This window comes from Thamnophis sirtalis, unplaced genomic scaffold, assembly GCF_051295495.1.
Source record: "Thamnophis sirtalis isolate CommonGarterSnake01/CBP01778 unplaced genomic scaffold, rThaSir2_p1.2 scaffold_1, whole genome shotgun sequence".
NCBI classification, from domain to species: Eukaryota; Metazoa; Chordata; class Lepidosauria; order Squamata; family Natricidae; genus Thamnophis; species Thamnophis sirtalis.
Window position 1 is genome coordinate 146,727,050 of NW_028261381.1, and position 18,221 is coordinate 146,745,270.

The 18,221-nt window shown below is 39.6% G+C and overlaps 1 protein-coding gene across 5 annotated transcripts in view; it reads right to left on the reverse strand.

Moving 5' to 3' along the window:
- Positions 1-5,297: 5,297 nt before the first annotated feature.
- The window catches only part of CEP170B (centrosomal protein 170B), a 72,367-nt gene continuing 59,443 nt past the window's right edge, over positions 5,298-18,221 (reverse strand). For 3 of the 5 annotated variants that reach the window (XM_087727062.1, XM_087727055.1, XM_087727070.1), the window contains 5 exons: positions 15,757-15,900; positions 15,487-15,575; positions 14,688-14,781; positions 14,156-14,207; positions 5,298-11,419 (listed from right to left, as the gene is read on the reverse strand). In XM_087727062.1, coding sequence (XP_087583188.1) covers positions 11,184-11,419; positions 14,156-14,207; positions 14,688-14,781; positions 15,487-15,575; positions 15,757-15,900 — 615 coding nt within the window. In that variant the 3' untranslated portion in view covers positions 5,298-11,183. Of the gene's footprint in view, positions 11,420-14,155; positions 14,208-14,687; positions 14,782-15,486; positions 15,576-15,756; positions 15,901-17,519; positions 17,559-18,221 lie in introns of all 5 variants that reach the window. The other 2 variants (XM_087727085.1, XM_087727077.1) reach the window with 2 other exon arrangements.

Genomic DNA, 18,221 nt, shown 5'->3' on the forward strand with positions numbered 1-18,221 from the left:
TGGTTGCTGGTGTTCTCACTCAGATAAAGGCTTCTCATTCAGCAACGCCAGCCTCACTCTCAATCATGCATTGTTGCCAGGGGGCACAAATGTGAACAAAAATGTGGACATTTGTCAGAAAACTGTTTTTTCACTACTGTTTACTACCATAAATAATTGCATTTGCAAACAGTTTTTAACTGGGGCCATCGCTAAATGAGGCCTGGCTACAGAAGAGATGAAATTATTTGAAATGAAACTAAAATGAGAAACTGCTAGCAGGAGTACTTTAGATATACATGGGCAGAACAATAATAAAGTATGTTGTAGAATGGAATGAAAATGAATGCTGTAACATAGATTAGTGTTAAAGAAAAAGTGATAAAAAAGATATCAAATATTGTCCAAGTGTCAAAAAGTGGTGAGGCTGCAAAGATATAACAAGAAATGTTAAAATATGGATGGGAATACAATTTATTTACTGTATATGAAGATTGCATCTATATCTGACAATTGGAAGAAGCTACAATCTGACAGAATTCGGATTAAAAAGCCAACAAGCAAAATACGGAAAGTGTTCATATACAAAACAGTTTCACGTTTCAACCATTCCTTGAGGGGAAAAGAAAGCTTGTTGCATCTGTATTTGTTTAGAGAAAACAAATGATTAAGTAAATAGGCTTGAATTACAGAATATTCAAAGGGAATGAAGTATTTAAGGTGATAAAACTAGAAGAGAGAATTACAAATGAATGGATATGAATGAACGTGGACTGAAAACAGAATTGACCAGTTTAAAGAACAATGAGATCGTTTAGTCCTATAGAAACAATAGATCAAATTACAGGACAACTAAGTGAAAACAGAGTGAAGGGACCAAAACAAAGATAAGTCCAAGAAAGTTGAGATTGGGTATATTTGATAATATCCTCAAAATGATGAGCAGTTTAAAGAAATGAAGAGAAAACATGATGCAGTTTACTGGAAGTAAAGGTAGAAGGATACGGAGATATGCAATGAATGGACTTAGTATAAGCTAACTTTAGCTATGTTGCCTTTGTTTCTTATCTCTTACTCTTAATTATGTTTGTTAGCTACTTTTACTCCTTTCTTGTGCCCTGCAAAGCATGTTCATATCAAAATGGAGTACTACAATGAGTTTATAGCGTTTCCCTGAAAATAAGACCTCCCCCAAAATATTGCAACACAGCAGCAGCCATGAGGTGACCACACTCGCCGCCTCCTGCACCTCAAAAATAATAAAACCTCTTATTAGGAGGGGGGTTGCACGAGCAGCTGTTCCGCTCTCGCTCACATGCCTGCCAGCCTCACGATGTATGGCCCAGCTCTCTCCGCAGAGCCAGAGTGCTGCCGCTGCCGCCACATGGCTTTTTTTGCGGCTTCCAAACCAAGTCTTCCAGCAATGGCTGCTCTGGGCATACGCTCTATGGTTCTGGGCCAGCTGCTGGCAGAGCGTACAACCATAGAGCATACGCCCAGAGTGGCCACTGCCGGAAGACTCGGTTTGGAAGCTGCAAAAAAAGCCATGCGGCGGCGGCAGCAATGACAGCAGAGGTGCCCTGGCTCTGCAGAGAGAGCTGGGCCATGCATTGTGAGGCTGGCAGGCACATGAGCAAGAGCGGAACAGCCGTTTGCGCAACCACCCCTTCAGCCGTGCAGCGTGCCACTTACTGCCATTTCGAAGGTGCCAAGCCGCGGGAGCCGGGCGGCAGTGAACAGGCGCTCATGCGGCTTGGCGATACCCCTAGGTCAGTGAATGGCACTGTGCCTGGCTGGAAAGGGGGTTTGTCGGATGGCTGCAAATGAATGTGGTCGCTTCAAGGCTGCTATGCTGTGCTGCTGAGACAGCGCAACATAGCCATTCGCCCATGAGGCTGTGCCCGGCTCTTTAGGAGCCCACTCGCAAGAAAGCAGCCGCCCGGCAACTCCAAAACAATAAACCCTCCCCTCATAATAAGGCCCAAGCCATATTTTGTGTGTAAAAAGAAAATAAGACCCTGTCTTACTTTTGGGAAAACATGGTATAGTTTTCTATATATTTGTAAAAAAAAATAGTCAGTCATTGCTCCCATTCCTAGTCAGTAGTGATACAATCCATACAAACTAATTGGTGGGAGAGATCCATTTATTCAAATTATGTGAGGACCTATGTTCAGATTTAATGATACCTCTGACACATTGAAGAATGCTTGAAATGGCTGCTAGAAAAATATTCCATAATAGAGATGTATATACATTTTTCAGCACCATAGATAATATAAAAAATAGCTACAAGATCAAAGATGCAAGCATCGGGAGAAAATGAAGAAAGTAAAGCCTAGAACAGAGAAGACATTTAATTACTATTACATATTTCAAGATACTCTCAGAAGAATCCTAATATTCCCCGAAAAAGTATGTCCGTTTTCCTTTGGATTCCTCCACCCCTGCGCAGAAGAAACTATGAATGGAAAATATGGATTAAACTTCCCCAAACCTATTCGCATCACCAATTGTTTATTTTTCTCTCATTCTGGCAGTAAAATTAAAATACTAATTAAAAACAAGAAGTGGTGCTAAAAATTATAGTTTCCCTGCACCCTTTGCATCCTAGCAATCTATAAAAATTGCCAGTATGTAAGAAACTCAGACATCCCGTTTCATGTGCTGTTGGACATCAACGTTTTAAGTTTAAGGACTAGGAAAAGAATTGGCTGAATAGCTTTCCTAATGTTCAAGGAGCAGAATATAATACATTAACCTTTGTATGACATCCAGAGTCGTCAATGTGAGATGGGGGGGCTCTTTAAACCATTTAAAATAAAAAATTCTGAGACTAGATCAGAAAGCCTACAATCTCAAACAGCCTGTTCAACCTAGAGAGGCCTCACATTGATCTGAACTAATTGAATTGTATTATATGAATGAGCCTTATTTGTTTCATATCCTTACTTATAATGATTAGAATGAGTTATTAGTCCGTTCCAGATCAAAATCGAGAGCAGGTCATTTTGGTGTGTGGTGGCGCACTGTTGAAATGATTTTATTGATATTCTCACAAAATATCTGTCAGAGGTGACTGCCTATTCTCAAAGTGACTGGTGTGGCAAGTTTGGTTGATTGCAAAACACTCATTTATCCAAAAACAATTAGCTGAAGTTCTTCTCAATCACTTCTTACCGTGCCTTTATGTTTTTATCAATTTTATACCCCCATTTTCAATTCAGGTAAACACACTGCACAGTCTTCTAAAAAAGACCTGGACTGCAGTCATGTTTTTATAACAATGACTATGAGACCCATTTTTAAAAAAAACATTAATGCTAGAGGCTAGCACTTTGCTTTCAAATACTAACTCCCCCCCCCCCACTTTTTTAAAACATAAAATAAAACTAAGGGCAGTTGGGGCTGTGGGTTGGGTGGGTACAAAGATTTATAACACACAGCTTTCTCCTGTTGTATCTTTACTTACCAACAGAGAGTCCTCCAAAATCCTAAATACAAGTTTCTTTCTCAACATGTCCAAAAGAAGATACATTCGTAAGTGTAGAAATTGGGGCTGAATCTGCAAAGCCTTCTTTGTTCCATAATGAGGGCCTCCTGTTTCCTAATCTAGGCCATCTCGAGAGAAAACTCACACCAAGACTCTTAAGAGTCTTCAATGGCCCATGCTCACCATTTTGGAAATTAGCCCCATCTCAGGCCTCTCCAGCAGTGGTCTCCAGCCTTAGCAACTTTAAGACCTGTGGACTTCAACTTCCAGAGTTCCTCAGCCAGCTTTGCTGGCTGAGGAACTCTGGGAGTTGAAGTCCACAGGTCTTAAAGTTGCCAAGGTTGGAGACCGCTGCTCTACAGGGCCTATAAATCAAACCAGATCTCTTGGCAACTATCAGAAGGCTGATTTTACAAACATATAAAACTATTTCCCGCTCTATTTCATTGACTGAATTTCTCCTTTACAATGAGGAGGTAATCATTATTAGGTAATAATGAAAGCTAGAGATTAAGGCTAATCTGATACATAACAGGCCTGTTCAGCAGTTACACGCATGCAGTCAAGCAATTTCCTCTTGCTGTCTTTAGACAGACACATTTGGCTTGCTTTTTGGTGGAGGAAAAACCCTGCTTATATGGAGGATGGCAATCCACCCGGATTTCATGCCAACTTTTTTGTACTGAAGGGGAGGAGGGGCATCTCTGTCATTCATTGATGAATTTTCCACCTGGCACAGGCATGGGCAATGAATTGTCTAAAGGAGCCACACGAAAAGTTGAGACTGTTATGGAGGACCAAACCAATAAGATGAGCTTACTTCTGCTGCTGGTGCCTCCCACGTGCTGAGGGAGGAGGGGAACATGAAGCCATGCCTCCCTTTGCCTCAGCCTGGCCGCTGCTCTTCTGCTGCAGGTGCAGAAAAGCTTTCTCTTGCTAGCCGACTAAAGGAGTTGCTTCTCCCACTCCCTGCAGCTTACTTATTCACATTTTATTTTCTAACTTCCAATTGACCTCATGCTGGCCGGATAGGGAGAGCCAAAGGGCCAGATATGGCCTGGGACCATAAAATGCCTAAGTCTGACCTAGCAGAATAGGACTTTCTCTACTGATCTAATCTTGCAACTCACTTTCGCATAGATCCTAAACCACTGCTGGAGACAGAGAAGGAAAGGCAGGCAGTAATCTAGGAATTTGGAAATTCAGTGGAAGTTCAAGGAGACTCCTAGAGATGAAGAGACTAAGGTGAGGAAAAAGGCAACAACAATCACCCAATGAACCTGAAAACTAAATTCTGCACCATGCAGTAGTCTTTATTCAAGATTGCACCCACCAAAGGGTTTTTTTATCTGAGATTCTTTAATTGTCCTGTTTTATTTCATTAAATATGCAATATTGTGCCTCTATATATCAGATAAAGCTCTCATGGGGTTTTTAGAGGAGCAGAGCAGTCTTGCGGTTCCTTCTAGCATGTTTCTATTCCCCCCCGCCCTTTTCCATAGGGATGGTGTTGTTTTGGCGCCTAAAAATGTTTACACCAAGCTCACTTGCATTAGGTCAGTGTGTAGTGGAAGACAGAGCAGCAGCAATTCTCCAATCCTTCTCTTGCTTGCTATGGATTTATTCCTTCCTTCCTTCCTGCCCTTGCTCCCCAGCATTTTATAGTCAGAAAGATGTCTGAAACCTTAAAAAGAAAATCTGTTTCTACAGATTCAAACAGGTGTTGTATTTCTTACCTTTCCCAACTTGAGGCCTCCAAAGATATTAGCTCAGCCCTCTTAACTTTGTATAAACCTAGTATGAAAATGATTTATTATAGCAAATGTGTGATAAAATTATATAAAATAACCATTTATTTTGGTTTGAAAGACATCCACATTTTTCAGAAACAAAATGGTACAGATAAACTGCCTGTCAAGCAAAATAAATTACTGATTTTTTAAAAAACAAAATCTAAGACAAGGGGAGGGAAGCATCCCATTGAAGGTCTGCAGGAATCAGATGGATCTTATAATTATACACAGTATTTCAAAGAGGACATCAAAACGAAGTAAAAGATGAACCAAAAATGGAAGTCACTGAAAAAAGTTTTGAGTTACACAAAGCTGAATTTCAGTAACTCTCGTACAGCTCAGCTTGCTTCAGTGTGGCATGCAGATACAATGATAGCTGTGAAAAAATGTTTTTAACAGTGGAAAACAGTTTCAGCAGAGTAACAATCAGCAGATGCTTAGGCACCACTGAGCAGGGGACACAACAGAAAGTGAACAAGTAGTTTTCTGGACTTCAACAGTGGCAAGATCAGGAATTCATTTCTGCCGAGGGAGGGAGGGAGGGAGGAATCCATTTACGAAAGTGAAAAATCAGTAGCAAATTACACTCCCACTTCTTTCAAAAGTAGGTATCTGTAAACATTCAGGGCAAATGTTTCCTTCGATTTATGTTAAGTATAACTTGGGGACACACACTCATTACGTTTTTTTAAATGTACCAATATATATTTAAGACACTCATTGTACAGCTTAAACAGAAGTGTGCATTTAAGGTCTAAGATATCATGTAAAGAGATTTATCATTTCCAATTGGTTTCAAAGCCTTCCTGGGTACACAGGTTGTATTGGGTTGCTTTCATGTGATGTAGAAAAACACTCGCCCAATCCATTTCTCTTAGGTGAAATGAGAACAAGTTATTCCTTCTGCTAATGTACACAGCTGGTCATTCTTGAAAACTTGCCTCTGAAATTTTTCCTAATTTGAATTGAACCCAGCCATAGCTAGTCCTCACTTAACAACTGCCCTGTTTAGCAATTATTTAGCAGTTACGACAGTACTGAAAAAGTAACTTTATAGACAGTCTTTGAATTTATGCAGCATCCCAGGGTCATTTGATTTCCATTTACATGATTCACAGCTAACTTCCAACAAGCAGAGTCAATGAAGAAGCTGGCGTGAAATTATAAATTGTAGTCATGTGATGTCTTGCTTAATTGTGTGGCATAGCACCAGAGTTGCCAGTCTTGATTGTGGTAAAGCAAGGACTATCTATTGGCAAATGTGCAGAAACATATGTACACACACCTCTGCTTGAAATCTATACAAAAACTTTGAGATGGGCAAAAATTGCCCCCATTAACTGCTTTTATTCAGTGTTTTTAGATATGTATTTATTTAGCACATTTATGTTACTGCACAGTCTCAGACTATATGATAGTGTTATTACCACCAGTATGAGAATGACAGCATTTTTTTCAAACAGATAAACATTCTCTTAATGAATCATACTCATTCAATCTTGATCACTCATTTGAACCTAGGGGGGATAAGCTGCTCCTCCCACCCCAAATTTTTTACCTACTCTGAAGAAATCAAACATTTGTCACTGAACTTCAACGTGACCCGTCAAAAGCGTTAACGTCATAAGCGCGCCAACACCGCGGCGCTAAAACCGCGATTTCAAAAGTGCGCGCTTTTGTCGGCATGCTTTAGGGCTAATTAGTCGCTCATTCGTCGCGCGGTTTTGTCACCGCGGTTTAGTCAGGCGCGCTTTTGTTGTGCGCGCATTTGTGGTGGAACCGAACTTCAAATGATCTTGGCTTTGTAATCTTTTGAAACTGGCTAGCCAAATATAAAGGTTTTAATTAAATTTTACAAAACTGGGTATATGCAAGTAGGTCCTGTTATTTGACTTTCTCTTAATCAGAAAGTCAAATAAATGGGACCTAGGTTGCACCACATACTGGGATTAAATGTTTAACAGGTTGTATGCAAATTGCACTAGAGGGATCCAATATAAGAATAACAAAGCCACATGGCTTCTTCTTTGACTTAAGTGTATCAGAAGTAATATGCAATCTGTTTGTAATATATTAATTGTATAGCCTTAGTTTGTTTCAGTTTTTAATTTTATGTGTAGGGTAAGCCCAAGTATTTTCTGCTACTTGTGAGCAAACCAGACTTCTATGTCCATGCCCTTTGGATGTTCATACATAGATGTAGCCCTGGACTAGGACAAACGCCTCACCTTAGGCTTGAAAATTTATGAAACATATGCTCAGATGTGAATGTCCTTCCACGTGTGTTAAGACTGCATTTTCTAGAATTCCCCAGATAAATGTTGCCTGGGAACTTTGAGAATTCTACATTCTATGAATTTACAATTTATTCTGTTGGGGAAAGTTGACTGAGAAGATGGCATAAATACAAAAGTGCTTTTCTAGGGTTTTTTCATAAGCTTAGTCAAACACAGCCTTTCTCTTCTCTGCAACAGTATATTTGGAAGATAATCTAATGTAGACTTGGTGCGGGCAAATCTGGACTAGTGTGACATCAGTAGTTAAGGTGAAGAATTTTGATGCGTTTACAAGATTTGGGTTCTTAACGACGATGGAAAAATTTGATGAGTGGTAAGAATTGAAATGTGACATCTCTATGACTCAGAGACAAGTTTACAAGCAACCATCAGGTACAATTAAACAGAAGCTGTATAAATGAATCTATAACTGGATCAGTTTCTAATGGGAAAAGTACTGGCAACTTTTATTTGGTGCCTCAACATCAATAGCAGCATTTACATTATTTTAACCCGTGCACAATCAAGTAAAATCCAACTGGATAGCAAAGATTTTCTCAGAGCAACTAAATTGATTTTTTTTTCATTTATTTTCCAAACCAATTTTATTTCTACTAGAATTTAACATTTTAAATATGTTCTCTATAGCAGGGATCCCCAAACCCCGGACTGCAGCCCACTACCGGTCTGTGACCTAATCAGAAGCAGACCTCAAGATCAGTGGGCTGGTGCACATGCGCACACCCTTAACTTGTGTGAAGAAGTGGGGCAGCGCGTATACACCCATGCACACAGCTCAACTTGCTCAAGCTGTTTGTGCATGTGGATGTGTGCACCGCCCAACCGCTCATGCAAGTTGGCTGCGGGCCGGCTTGCTACTCTCACAAACCCATTCCCCCCGCCCCCGCTAGGCCGCCAAAATTGGGGACCGCTGCTCTGTAGGATATATCCACACTATCCATCATTTTCAGACCTGAATAAATTATTGTAAATACAGTAGTTCTACACTGCATTTGTTTCTCAACTGTATTCATTTCTTAACTTAATTCACTTATCAACTGTATTTAATCTGGTGGCCTTCAACAATTATTTAAAAATGAAGTGAATGTTATAAAAGACTTCCCTGTGTCAACTAATATCAATAAACATTTCAAATAGTTAACAGTGCTGTTCTTAGTCTCATCCTATTTAAACCATTGCTGATTTGACAAATGGACAATTCATTTTAATTGGAAAAACAGGCATTTTAAAATGTTTGCAAAGTTATTCTTGATATTGGTTTTAAGTTTATAAAGGACAGACATAATACAATTATAATACTGCACTACTCACTTGACACATCATCAGCCAAACAAGTTTTAGCATCGAGACTCAAGAAAGGATGGCACCAATATTAGAAATTGTTTTGTAGTTGGACAAATTCATGCTTTTTGTTCTTAGGTGCTCAAATTCCCAGCACAGGAATATTGGATAACACTGAATATTGGAGCAATTTAATTTACTTACATTCTCCTAGAAACTACATTAAACTAAAACTGTGTTTTATAATTTCCAAGATATATCCCAGGAACTACATTCATTTCAGCAATTTTAAGGCAACAGCTACGATATCACCATTATTTGTGGCAAATAATTTTTGATAGTTCCCATCTTATAATTTGGAGTGGAAAGGGATATGGGATTCCATATGGCCAGCTCGGAAGTCAGAGAAATCCGCTTTTTGGTGGAACCAAAAGTTCAGCATAATGTCAACTGCAGTGTTTTTCAACTTTGGCAATTTGAAGATGTGTGAAGTCCAACTCACAGAATTCCCCCGTCAGCATAACTTCAAGCTACAAACTATCAATGCTTCAAACACATCTTCAAGAAGTCATGACTGAGAAACACTTGTCTATTGATACAACATGCTACTTTCCCCATGTTGAGTGGGTTCATGCTGAACCAAGCATGAGAGGATCATCTCATGGGGGCTTGTTGAGCATGCCTTGTTGAAGGTCCACCCGCAAACCCTGAAATTAGAAGGATATGGAGAAAGTTTGTTTTTTATGCTCAAAACTGTTTTCCTAGAGATACAGAAAAGGCCTGTACCTTTCTGCTCTTTAAATAGTGCATGGATGTCAGTGAGATTCAGACCAAGTATACACGGGCTGAGTTGTGGTTAGCTTAGATCCATACTACACAATAAGCCAGGATGAACAACTTTTTCTGCCTAGCAGCTAAACTATAGTTTTTCTGCTCTGCCTGAGTCCCAAAAGGGAAATGATATCTGCCATCACTAAAGTAGCCTGAGCCATGATTTGGAAATACATTGTGTTACTGTGCAATTTATAGGCAAAATTGGTACCTGTACCTTAAGCTTTGCAGAGCCCTCCCCCTCAATGTACACTCACACACACAAACGGGGAATATTGGCTTAAAGTTTTAAAGAATGCATTTAAACTGACCCCACCCAAAATTCTACTAAGTCATAAATTGCACCAAGCTGTGCGTGGTCCAGAGTGGCTCATCCACATAAACAAAACGAGATCCACACAACTGGGTTAAGCCCAAGTATCCCCTCTTGGGCTTAAGTTTAAGCATCATGCTAAACCCAAATCAAACAAGCCACATGGTGGCTTAGCAAGTTGTGATCATGTTACTACAATGGTTTATAGATGGGTCTTGTGTCAGTTCAGCTATTCTAGCTTATTTAACAGGCCATGGTTAAAGGGTTTGTGTAAACCTTACCATCAAAGTGCTGGGGAGACATGGTGACTACTTGCCCAGTTGTGGAACATTTATTCTTATGCCCCTCTTTAGATAGCATATAAAAAAAATATTCAGAGCACACAAACCCTTTGTTACATGGAGACTAACATGATACAGTACGAATTTGGCAACCTGGCTATACAAAATCCTGATTTGGTCATTGAATCCTCTCCTACAGAACTACTTATTTGGAATTTTTCAAATGAATCACATACAGAAAACCATGCAGCCATATTCACAGCTCTCTTGTCTCCACTCTTTTAACCAGTGGAACAGTGAAAGCTTAGGACTGGAAGCAAAATTATTCAATATCATCTCTGCTTCCTCCTCAAAGACATTTTCCAGGCAACCGCTCCTGAATTTGTAAAAGCAAGCTATGCTGCCTCAACTTTACCTGACAGTATGAAAAATAAATCCCGAACAAACCATTTGAATACTCCGTATTTAAAATTAATTATACAGCACCAGCTATCCACTGTCTCAAAAAGTATATTTTCAAAATGGATCCTATATACAACTCAACCAATTGCTATGAACAGGCTATATCTGAGAACATATCAGAGCTTCGGCAATAGAGAATGAAGAATATGCAGGGTCTGCTTTGTTATGGCACAATAGAAGAATGGCACACCGAACTGCTTTCTGTTAAAAAAATTATCTTGTGGATGTGTTGTTCCACACCATTAGCCTTTCTTCACCACAAAGGGCTTCACCCAAACTTCAACTGCCCACATAGCAGAGATTGTACCTTTCCCCCCGTTTTGTGCAATGTGCTAACAATCTAAACAACTGTTCCACGTGGACTTGCCCACAACCACTCACACACAAGTCATATGCAATACTAAACGTCACAGTAAATGACATACTACAGGATAAGCAATAGAAAATATTCTGTCAGATCACATATTTCTCCCCATCTGGAACAAATGTTTTATCCTGCAGGCCAGTCGACCCAAAGTTCGATTTCGGAGTGTAATTCATTTTCTTGACAGGTGACAAAGACTCCAACACAGATCCAGAAGTGTTGTTGGCAGTCCTGACTTTAGCTGCTTCAGGTTGTAACACAGAACAGTTCTTGTTATTGGTGAGCAAATCCAAGTTTCCGCTTGGGTCAATGATGGCGTTTATAACTGCCAAAAAGAAAAACAAAGAAGCATGATCAGCTCTCTTACTAAATTCCAACCTATTTTTTCACTTGATGTTTGAAACTTCAGCAATAATTGAGCGCATGGACAGTGAACGGCTTCTACAGTAGTGGCCAAAATTGTGGAAATCTTTTGGAAAAAGTGTATTTTTGAGGTTTGATGGCTAATAACACTACTTTTTTTGGAGTAGTACCATAAAGGTATGTATCAATGGAAAGATAATTTAATCAAGAATGTAATGCAACAAAGTTTGTAAAATTATCTGTATTCTATGAAACGTTATGGCCAAATATAGCCAGCAATAAAACCCAGTTAATAGAAGCAATCATTCAATCTTGGTTCCATATTATAACAGCTGCAGAACTAAAAGAGTTGGTTCACTCCATGGGAAGACGACGTAAGGCCGTAATTCATGCTAAAGGTTACTCAACTATTAACTGACATGGTGATAATTTTTGTATATCTCATTTTTTCTATGTGTTTCACTTTTCTTCTTTATAACTGCTATTCTAAAAGCAAATCCTTCATAAAAGTTATTGCATTACATTCTTGATTAAATTATCTTTACATTGATATATAATTTTATGGTACTACTCCAAAAGAAAATGGTGTTATTAGCCATCAATCCTCAAAAATACTGTACACTTTTCCCAAAAGGTTTCCACAATATTGGCCACTACTGTATTTCAGCAGCATAAACTCCAGGCAGATAATTTAAAGCTGTGAAAGCTCATTCTGTAACAACTACTTTGTGAAGACTGAATTATATTGATTTTATTTTATTTATATTGCTGCCCCTCTCATATATGTGACTCTAGGTGGCTTACAATGAAATACATAAAATACACACTATAAAAATAAAATGCATAGTAGTTGGGCATCATTCAACTCATTACTGTATCCACATACCGTAGTTAGAAGACAGACTTTATCATATCAAGAGCCGAGGTGGCGCAGTGGTTAAATGCAGCACTGCAGGCTACTGCTAGATCAGCAGTTCAGCGGTTCATATCTCACCGGCTCAGGGTTGACTCAGCCTTCCATCCTTCCAAGGTGGGTAAAATGAGGACCCAGATTGTTGGGGGCAATATGCTGACTCTCTGTAAACCGCTTAGAGAGGGCTGAAAGCCCTATGAAGCGGTATATAAGTCTACTGCTATTGCTATTGCTATCATATGGCTTGGGCCCCGGGCTTGGGGACAAAACCAAATCTCAAAAGCCTTATGGAATACTCCTTAACTGAGAATACTTGGGAGCAGTGGTGGGATACGATCGGTATGCCCCAGTATGGGCATACCGGTGCCTGCTGGGAGCACCAGGTACCATTCCTGTACAGTGCTCCTGAGGGCTCACCCGCCCTCCTTACATGTATTTGAGCCGATCAGGGCTTACGCGCACGTGCACAGAGCGTACGGTGCCTGCGCGATGCTCTGCCAAGCAGCTGGAACGTTGCAGGTGGTACGTATGCATGTGTGTGCTGCGCCATGTGGTGGACGCCCGGCCCTGTTGCATCATACCAATTGCAACGGGATCCGGAATCCGCCACTGCTTGGGAGTGTACCTCTCCTGCTAGACAGGTAGAGAGACTTGGGGGGACACTGTCCCATTAGTAAATGGGTTCAGTCCTAAGCCATGAAGGGTTTTAAAGGTGAATTGAATTGAAGCCTTCTGAATTGTAGATGAAAGCATACTGGCAACCAGTGCAATTCATGAAGCAGTGATGGCATCTGCACCAAGCAACTACTTGCATTCTATACCACAGTATTGGTGAACCTTTTGGGCACCGAGTGCCGAAATGGAAGCATGTGCGCGCACGCATGCCAGAAACCAGAAGAGCAGCCTGGTGTTCATGCGTTCGCAGGGCAGCTGCTCTTCCAGTTTCCGGCATGCACATGCTTACTGGCTACCTAGTCTTCTAGTTTCTGGCATACGTGTGCCTGCGAAGACCAGCTGGCGGGTGCACATGCGTATGCTAGAAACTGGAAGAACAGCCATCCGGTGCGCATGCACACACTGGGAAGATAATATTCTGGATTCTGGTGTGCAGATTGCGCACTGGCCACCTGGTCTTCTGGTTTCTGGCATGCATGCATGCACGAACACCAGCTGGCTGGTACTCATGCCTGTGCCGGGAACCACAAGAACAGCCACCTGGTGCCCATGCATGTGCCGGGAAGATGAACCGGGTTCCAGCACAGAGATGTGTGCACGTGTGCTGGCCAGCTGGTCTTCACATGTGCTTGTGCGCCAGAAACTGGAAGAGCAGGTGGGCAGTGCGCATGCACTTGCTGTAAATTGGAAGAACAGCCGCCAGGTACGCGCATGTGCACCGGGTGACTACTCTTCCCATTTCCAGCATTCCCACGTAACTGAAAACCAGCTGGCCAGCACGCATGCACATACCAGAAACCGGAAGATCATCGGAAGAGCAACAGGTGACAGCTCTCCGTGTCACTTCCGATACATTTGCCATAGGTTCGCCATCATGGCTATACCAGTTGAAACTTCCAATACCCCTTGAGTGCAGACATATAGTTCTCCTCCCTTGAAGTTGCTCGGCAGACAGTTTGTTTTATCTGAAGACCAAAGTAAGTCTTGTTTTACACTCCGACACATGGCATATTGCAACATCTCCAGCTTTCTGTTTCTCAAAACTTAATCATATCTATTTAAGGCTAATCATTTATATAAAAAAAAACTATGAAAGCAAGTATTACAAACCTTCAAGTTGTTTTTGGACTCTGCGAAGCTCCTTCAAAATAGAGCTGATTTCCTAGATTTAAAAAATTAAATACTGATGAACTTTAGCAAAACAAGCCAGTTGTATAGTGTACATTTAAAAAAATTCAATTAAACCAATTTATACCTAGTTTCATACTTGTTCAATCTTGTTTTAAAACAACATATACCTACATATTTTCTTTAAATTCACTTTTAAAGATTTACAACTTGATTTCAATTTTAAAACTCTTTTTGGTTTTCACTCTATTATATTAAAATTCAAGTGCTGAGTTCCACAGTGTGAATTTTGTCAGTAGAATATATGTTTACTTGCATGCTTCCTCAAAAGTAAAAATATGCAAAAGAAATAAGATTAAAATCCAAATCCTGAGCTAATCCCACATTTTGATTTTTGACTTTCAGATTTATTTCAAAACTTAAACGTTTGTATATATAAATCCAACAAGTTCATCAATGCATATTTTTCATAGCAAGACTGCAAAGCACATAATTTAAGAAAATGATTTCCCACCTTGTTTGATGTCTTTAAAATTGGCACTTCATTGTCAGAATTAATTTTGGCTTCCATTTCTTCCCATGTTCTCTCAGTATTCTGGAACAGAATTCTGATACAAATACATTAACGTTGTTACTTCCAGAGTTTAAAACAAACCTTCAGAAATACGTGCTTTTATTTATTGCAACTATAAAATAATACATCATCATATTCAGATGGGAGTTAAATGTTTCCTTAAATGACCACCATGACTTTTCTTGTAAGTCTCCCATCCAAGTAGTAACAGGTCTGACCCTGATTAGCTTTTCTAAAGTCACCCAGGTTTGGCTTGATATGGATACCCACTTAACAGAATTTTATATCCCACTTTATAAAAATAAAATGTTTTATAGTGGTGATTTAATCACACAATCTCTGTATATCTCTGTACCCCACGTTTCAGTATACCTGAATGCTACAAATTATCTATACCAAATTATCAAATTATCTATACTAAAATACTGGCCATTTGAAAGCATATTTTAATTGATTTAAAAAATAAGTTAATTATTAATATTCAAATTATTGGATAGATTCCAAGCATGATTATTTGAAATAAGTTCCAAGAGTTCAAGGAGCCATGTTCAAGACTATAATATAAAACTTAATATCCTAACCAAGATACAAATGCCCATTTTAATTCTCTCCTAAATTGAGAGCCGCCAATATTAATCAATGTCATTTTTCTAACTCTGGTATGAAATGCTAGTCTCCAGGATCCATAAGCGGTTTACACGAGAGAGCCATTTACAGTAGATTGGCACCATACACTCACTTCATTTTCTCTGCCAAATTTTCTGTATTTTCCCGAATGGTATGAGATAACTGGGACACAGGGTTTAGCATCAAATTGTCAAAGATCACCTGGAATACAATTACCAAAACAAATTTCAAAGATAGCATTTTTAACGTAAGTCTTTTCGATAACCTTCACCCAGTTATTCATGGAACTGATGATCTCATTCGGAAGTAGTTTCACACGTCCATATCTTAGACATGGATGAATTTAATTTCCTATACTTCCATGAAATGGAAATACACTTGCCTCTTCCCTGTTTCTTATCCGTGTTCTTTTTGTGATATCCTCCTCCCGGCTGTCATTCATATTTTGGTCAAAATCACGGAATCCCAATGAACCAGGAGGCACCTTTTGGAAGTTTAGACTTGCTTCTGATATATGCTGTACCAGCTTAAGAATAAAAAATAAATGCTGAATTGAATTATCTAGTTGACAATATAAGAAAGACGTAACAAGCAACGATGGTGTGATCTTCTAATACCAGTCTTCTTCATCTAGGTGGGAGCAACTCATTACGTGCAGAGAAGCTACTGAAAATGACACATGGTGTTGAGTTCGTCTCCTTCATTTCTATAAAGCATTGCACAATTTACCCAGTGACTCAATATTAAGTAGTTTTGTTTGCTTACTTCCAAAATTCACAATAGAAATGATATCACATCTTTATTGAATATTGCAGTATCCAATATAGGAGTGTCATTTTCACCAGCTTTCAATATAATACATATTATTAGTACTATTCGATCATTCCAAAATATTAGAATCTCTTTTCAAAGAATGTTACATTAAAAATTATGCAAGTGTAGAAGACAGTCCACATTCAATGGACTTAGTCATTTTATCAATTAAAACTTTCCTTTAGAGAGGGTTTTTTGTTTTGTTTGCTGTTTAGGAAATATGAATGTGAAATGCACTTAAGATTTCCATGTGCATAATCCTAGTAAGACACCGTGTTTTTTTTTACTCATGGAGCTTTTTAGAAATACATATTTGCAATTTGGCTAAAGCCCCTACAATGGATCCATTCCTAGCGGTTCTTCCTCCAACTTCAGTATCCTGGAAGACTGACTGGAAACCCATGAAAAGTAAACAAGGAATACAAACAGGGCAGGGTTCACAATTGCAAGATTAAGCCTATATATGCATGCAGTTGCAATTGTATATGATAGGTCGCTCAGACAAGGCTTCTCTCAATGCATAAACATCCGAAGGGCAAAGGTAGCACACATGCCCTCCCTTCTGCGCATTCAACAAGCACAATAAGTGAGTGACATCTAAACTTGCCCATATCATGACAAGGTTTTATCCAATGTACGCAGGTCATGTGGAGGTAAGTTCTAGGGATAAGGGGGGGAAGAAATGATGATTCCCAACTGAGTACAGGTAGTCCTCGCTTAGTGACCTTTCAAACTTACAATGAACACCCCAAAAGGTACTTATGACTTGGGTTCAAAGTTGCGGCATCCAGGCCACATCACATCTCTCCGGTCATGTGATCACATTTTAGGCATTTAGCAACTGGGCTGCACTTATAGCCATCTGCAGCGCCCTCGTTACTTCTAGTTTCCAGCATAAACCAATGGGTGAACAATGGGTTTGTTTAGTGATCACAGTGTTCACTTAACAACCATGGTGTTCGATTTATGACCATCTACTTAACGTGCACCACAAAAATTGTCATGAAATCAGGTCGGTCACATGATGACCTGCTTCACAACTGGCATGACTCAGAACTGTAATTCTGGACTCAATTGTGGTCACAAGTCAAGGACTATCTGTAATTCCTTAGGCATCAACTTTTTAAGTTCAATGTCTATTTGAATATAACTAGGTGGGGGAAAAGATAGGGATTTAGCTCTAAATCTTGGTGAAAGAAAATTTAAGATCGAAAGAAGGAAAAGAAAAAGTGAGAAAGCTGAAAAGAATGAAAAAAATGAAAAAGAGAAAAAAATATTTAGAGAACACTAAAAGGTTTTAAAGCAGAACATTAAGTGGGATGGAAAATGCACCTGATATGGAATTGCTGCCTGCAAAGCTGAATGAGCAATCTGTATTGAAAGAAAGGAAGAGGGGGAGGGAGGGATACAGAGCAGTCAGTGCTGACCATAAGATTGGAAGAATTAAATGCAAAGTAGAGTATAGCACAATCAAAAAGGCCAAATCAAATCAAAGAAGTAACAATACCCATCACATCTAGTGCCACCAGAGAACCATAAGATTTCTATAACTCCCTGCTACCATCTAGTGGTCACCTCAATTTTGGCAACCTAGATCTGGTAGACCTAAACACAAAAAAACGCAGCTGGTACTAGCTTGCCCTCCTGTGGCATAACTTGGGAAGCGCATGAGCAGAGCTGGTAAATTGGTAGCAAACTACTTTGCAGTAGCATTGTAGCTAATGTAACAATGCCATACACTAATAGTAGTAGAAGTAATACAAAGCACAGCCTGGGTTTCAAACATTCTTGTTTACCACACCCAGATGTGTGGACAGTGTAGTACTGGGACTGAATCATAGAGTTGGAAGGGACCTTAGAGGTCCCCTTCTTCAACCCACTGCCCAAGGCTGGAGTTAAGGGATCAGGGGCAGAATTCTCCAGAATAAAAACCAGAATTTGGCCATCAATTCCATTTAAATGTCTAAATGTTAATCTGGTCCCAACTGGGCTTATTTCATAATTATAAGAGATAGCTTTGGATCTTAATGGTGA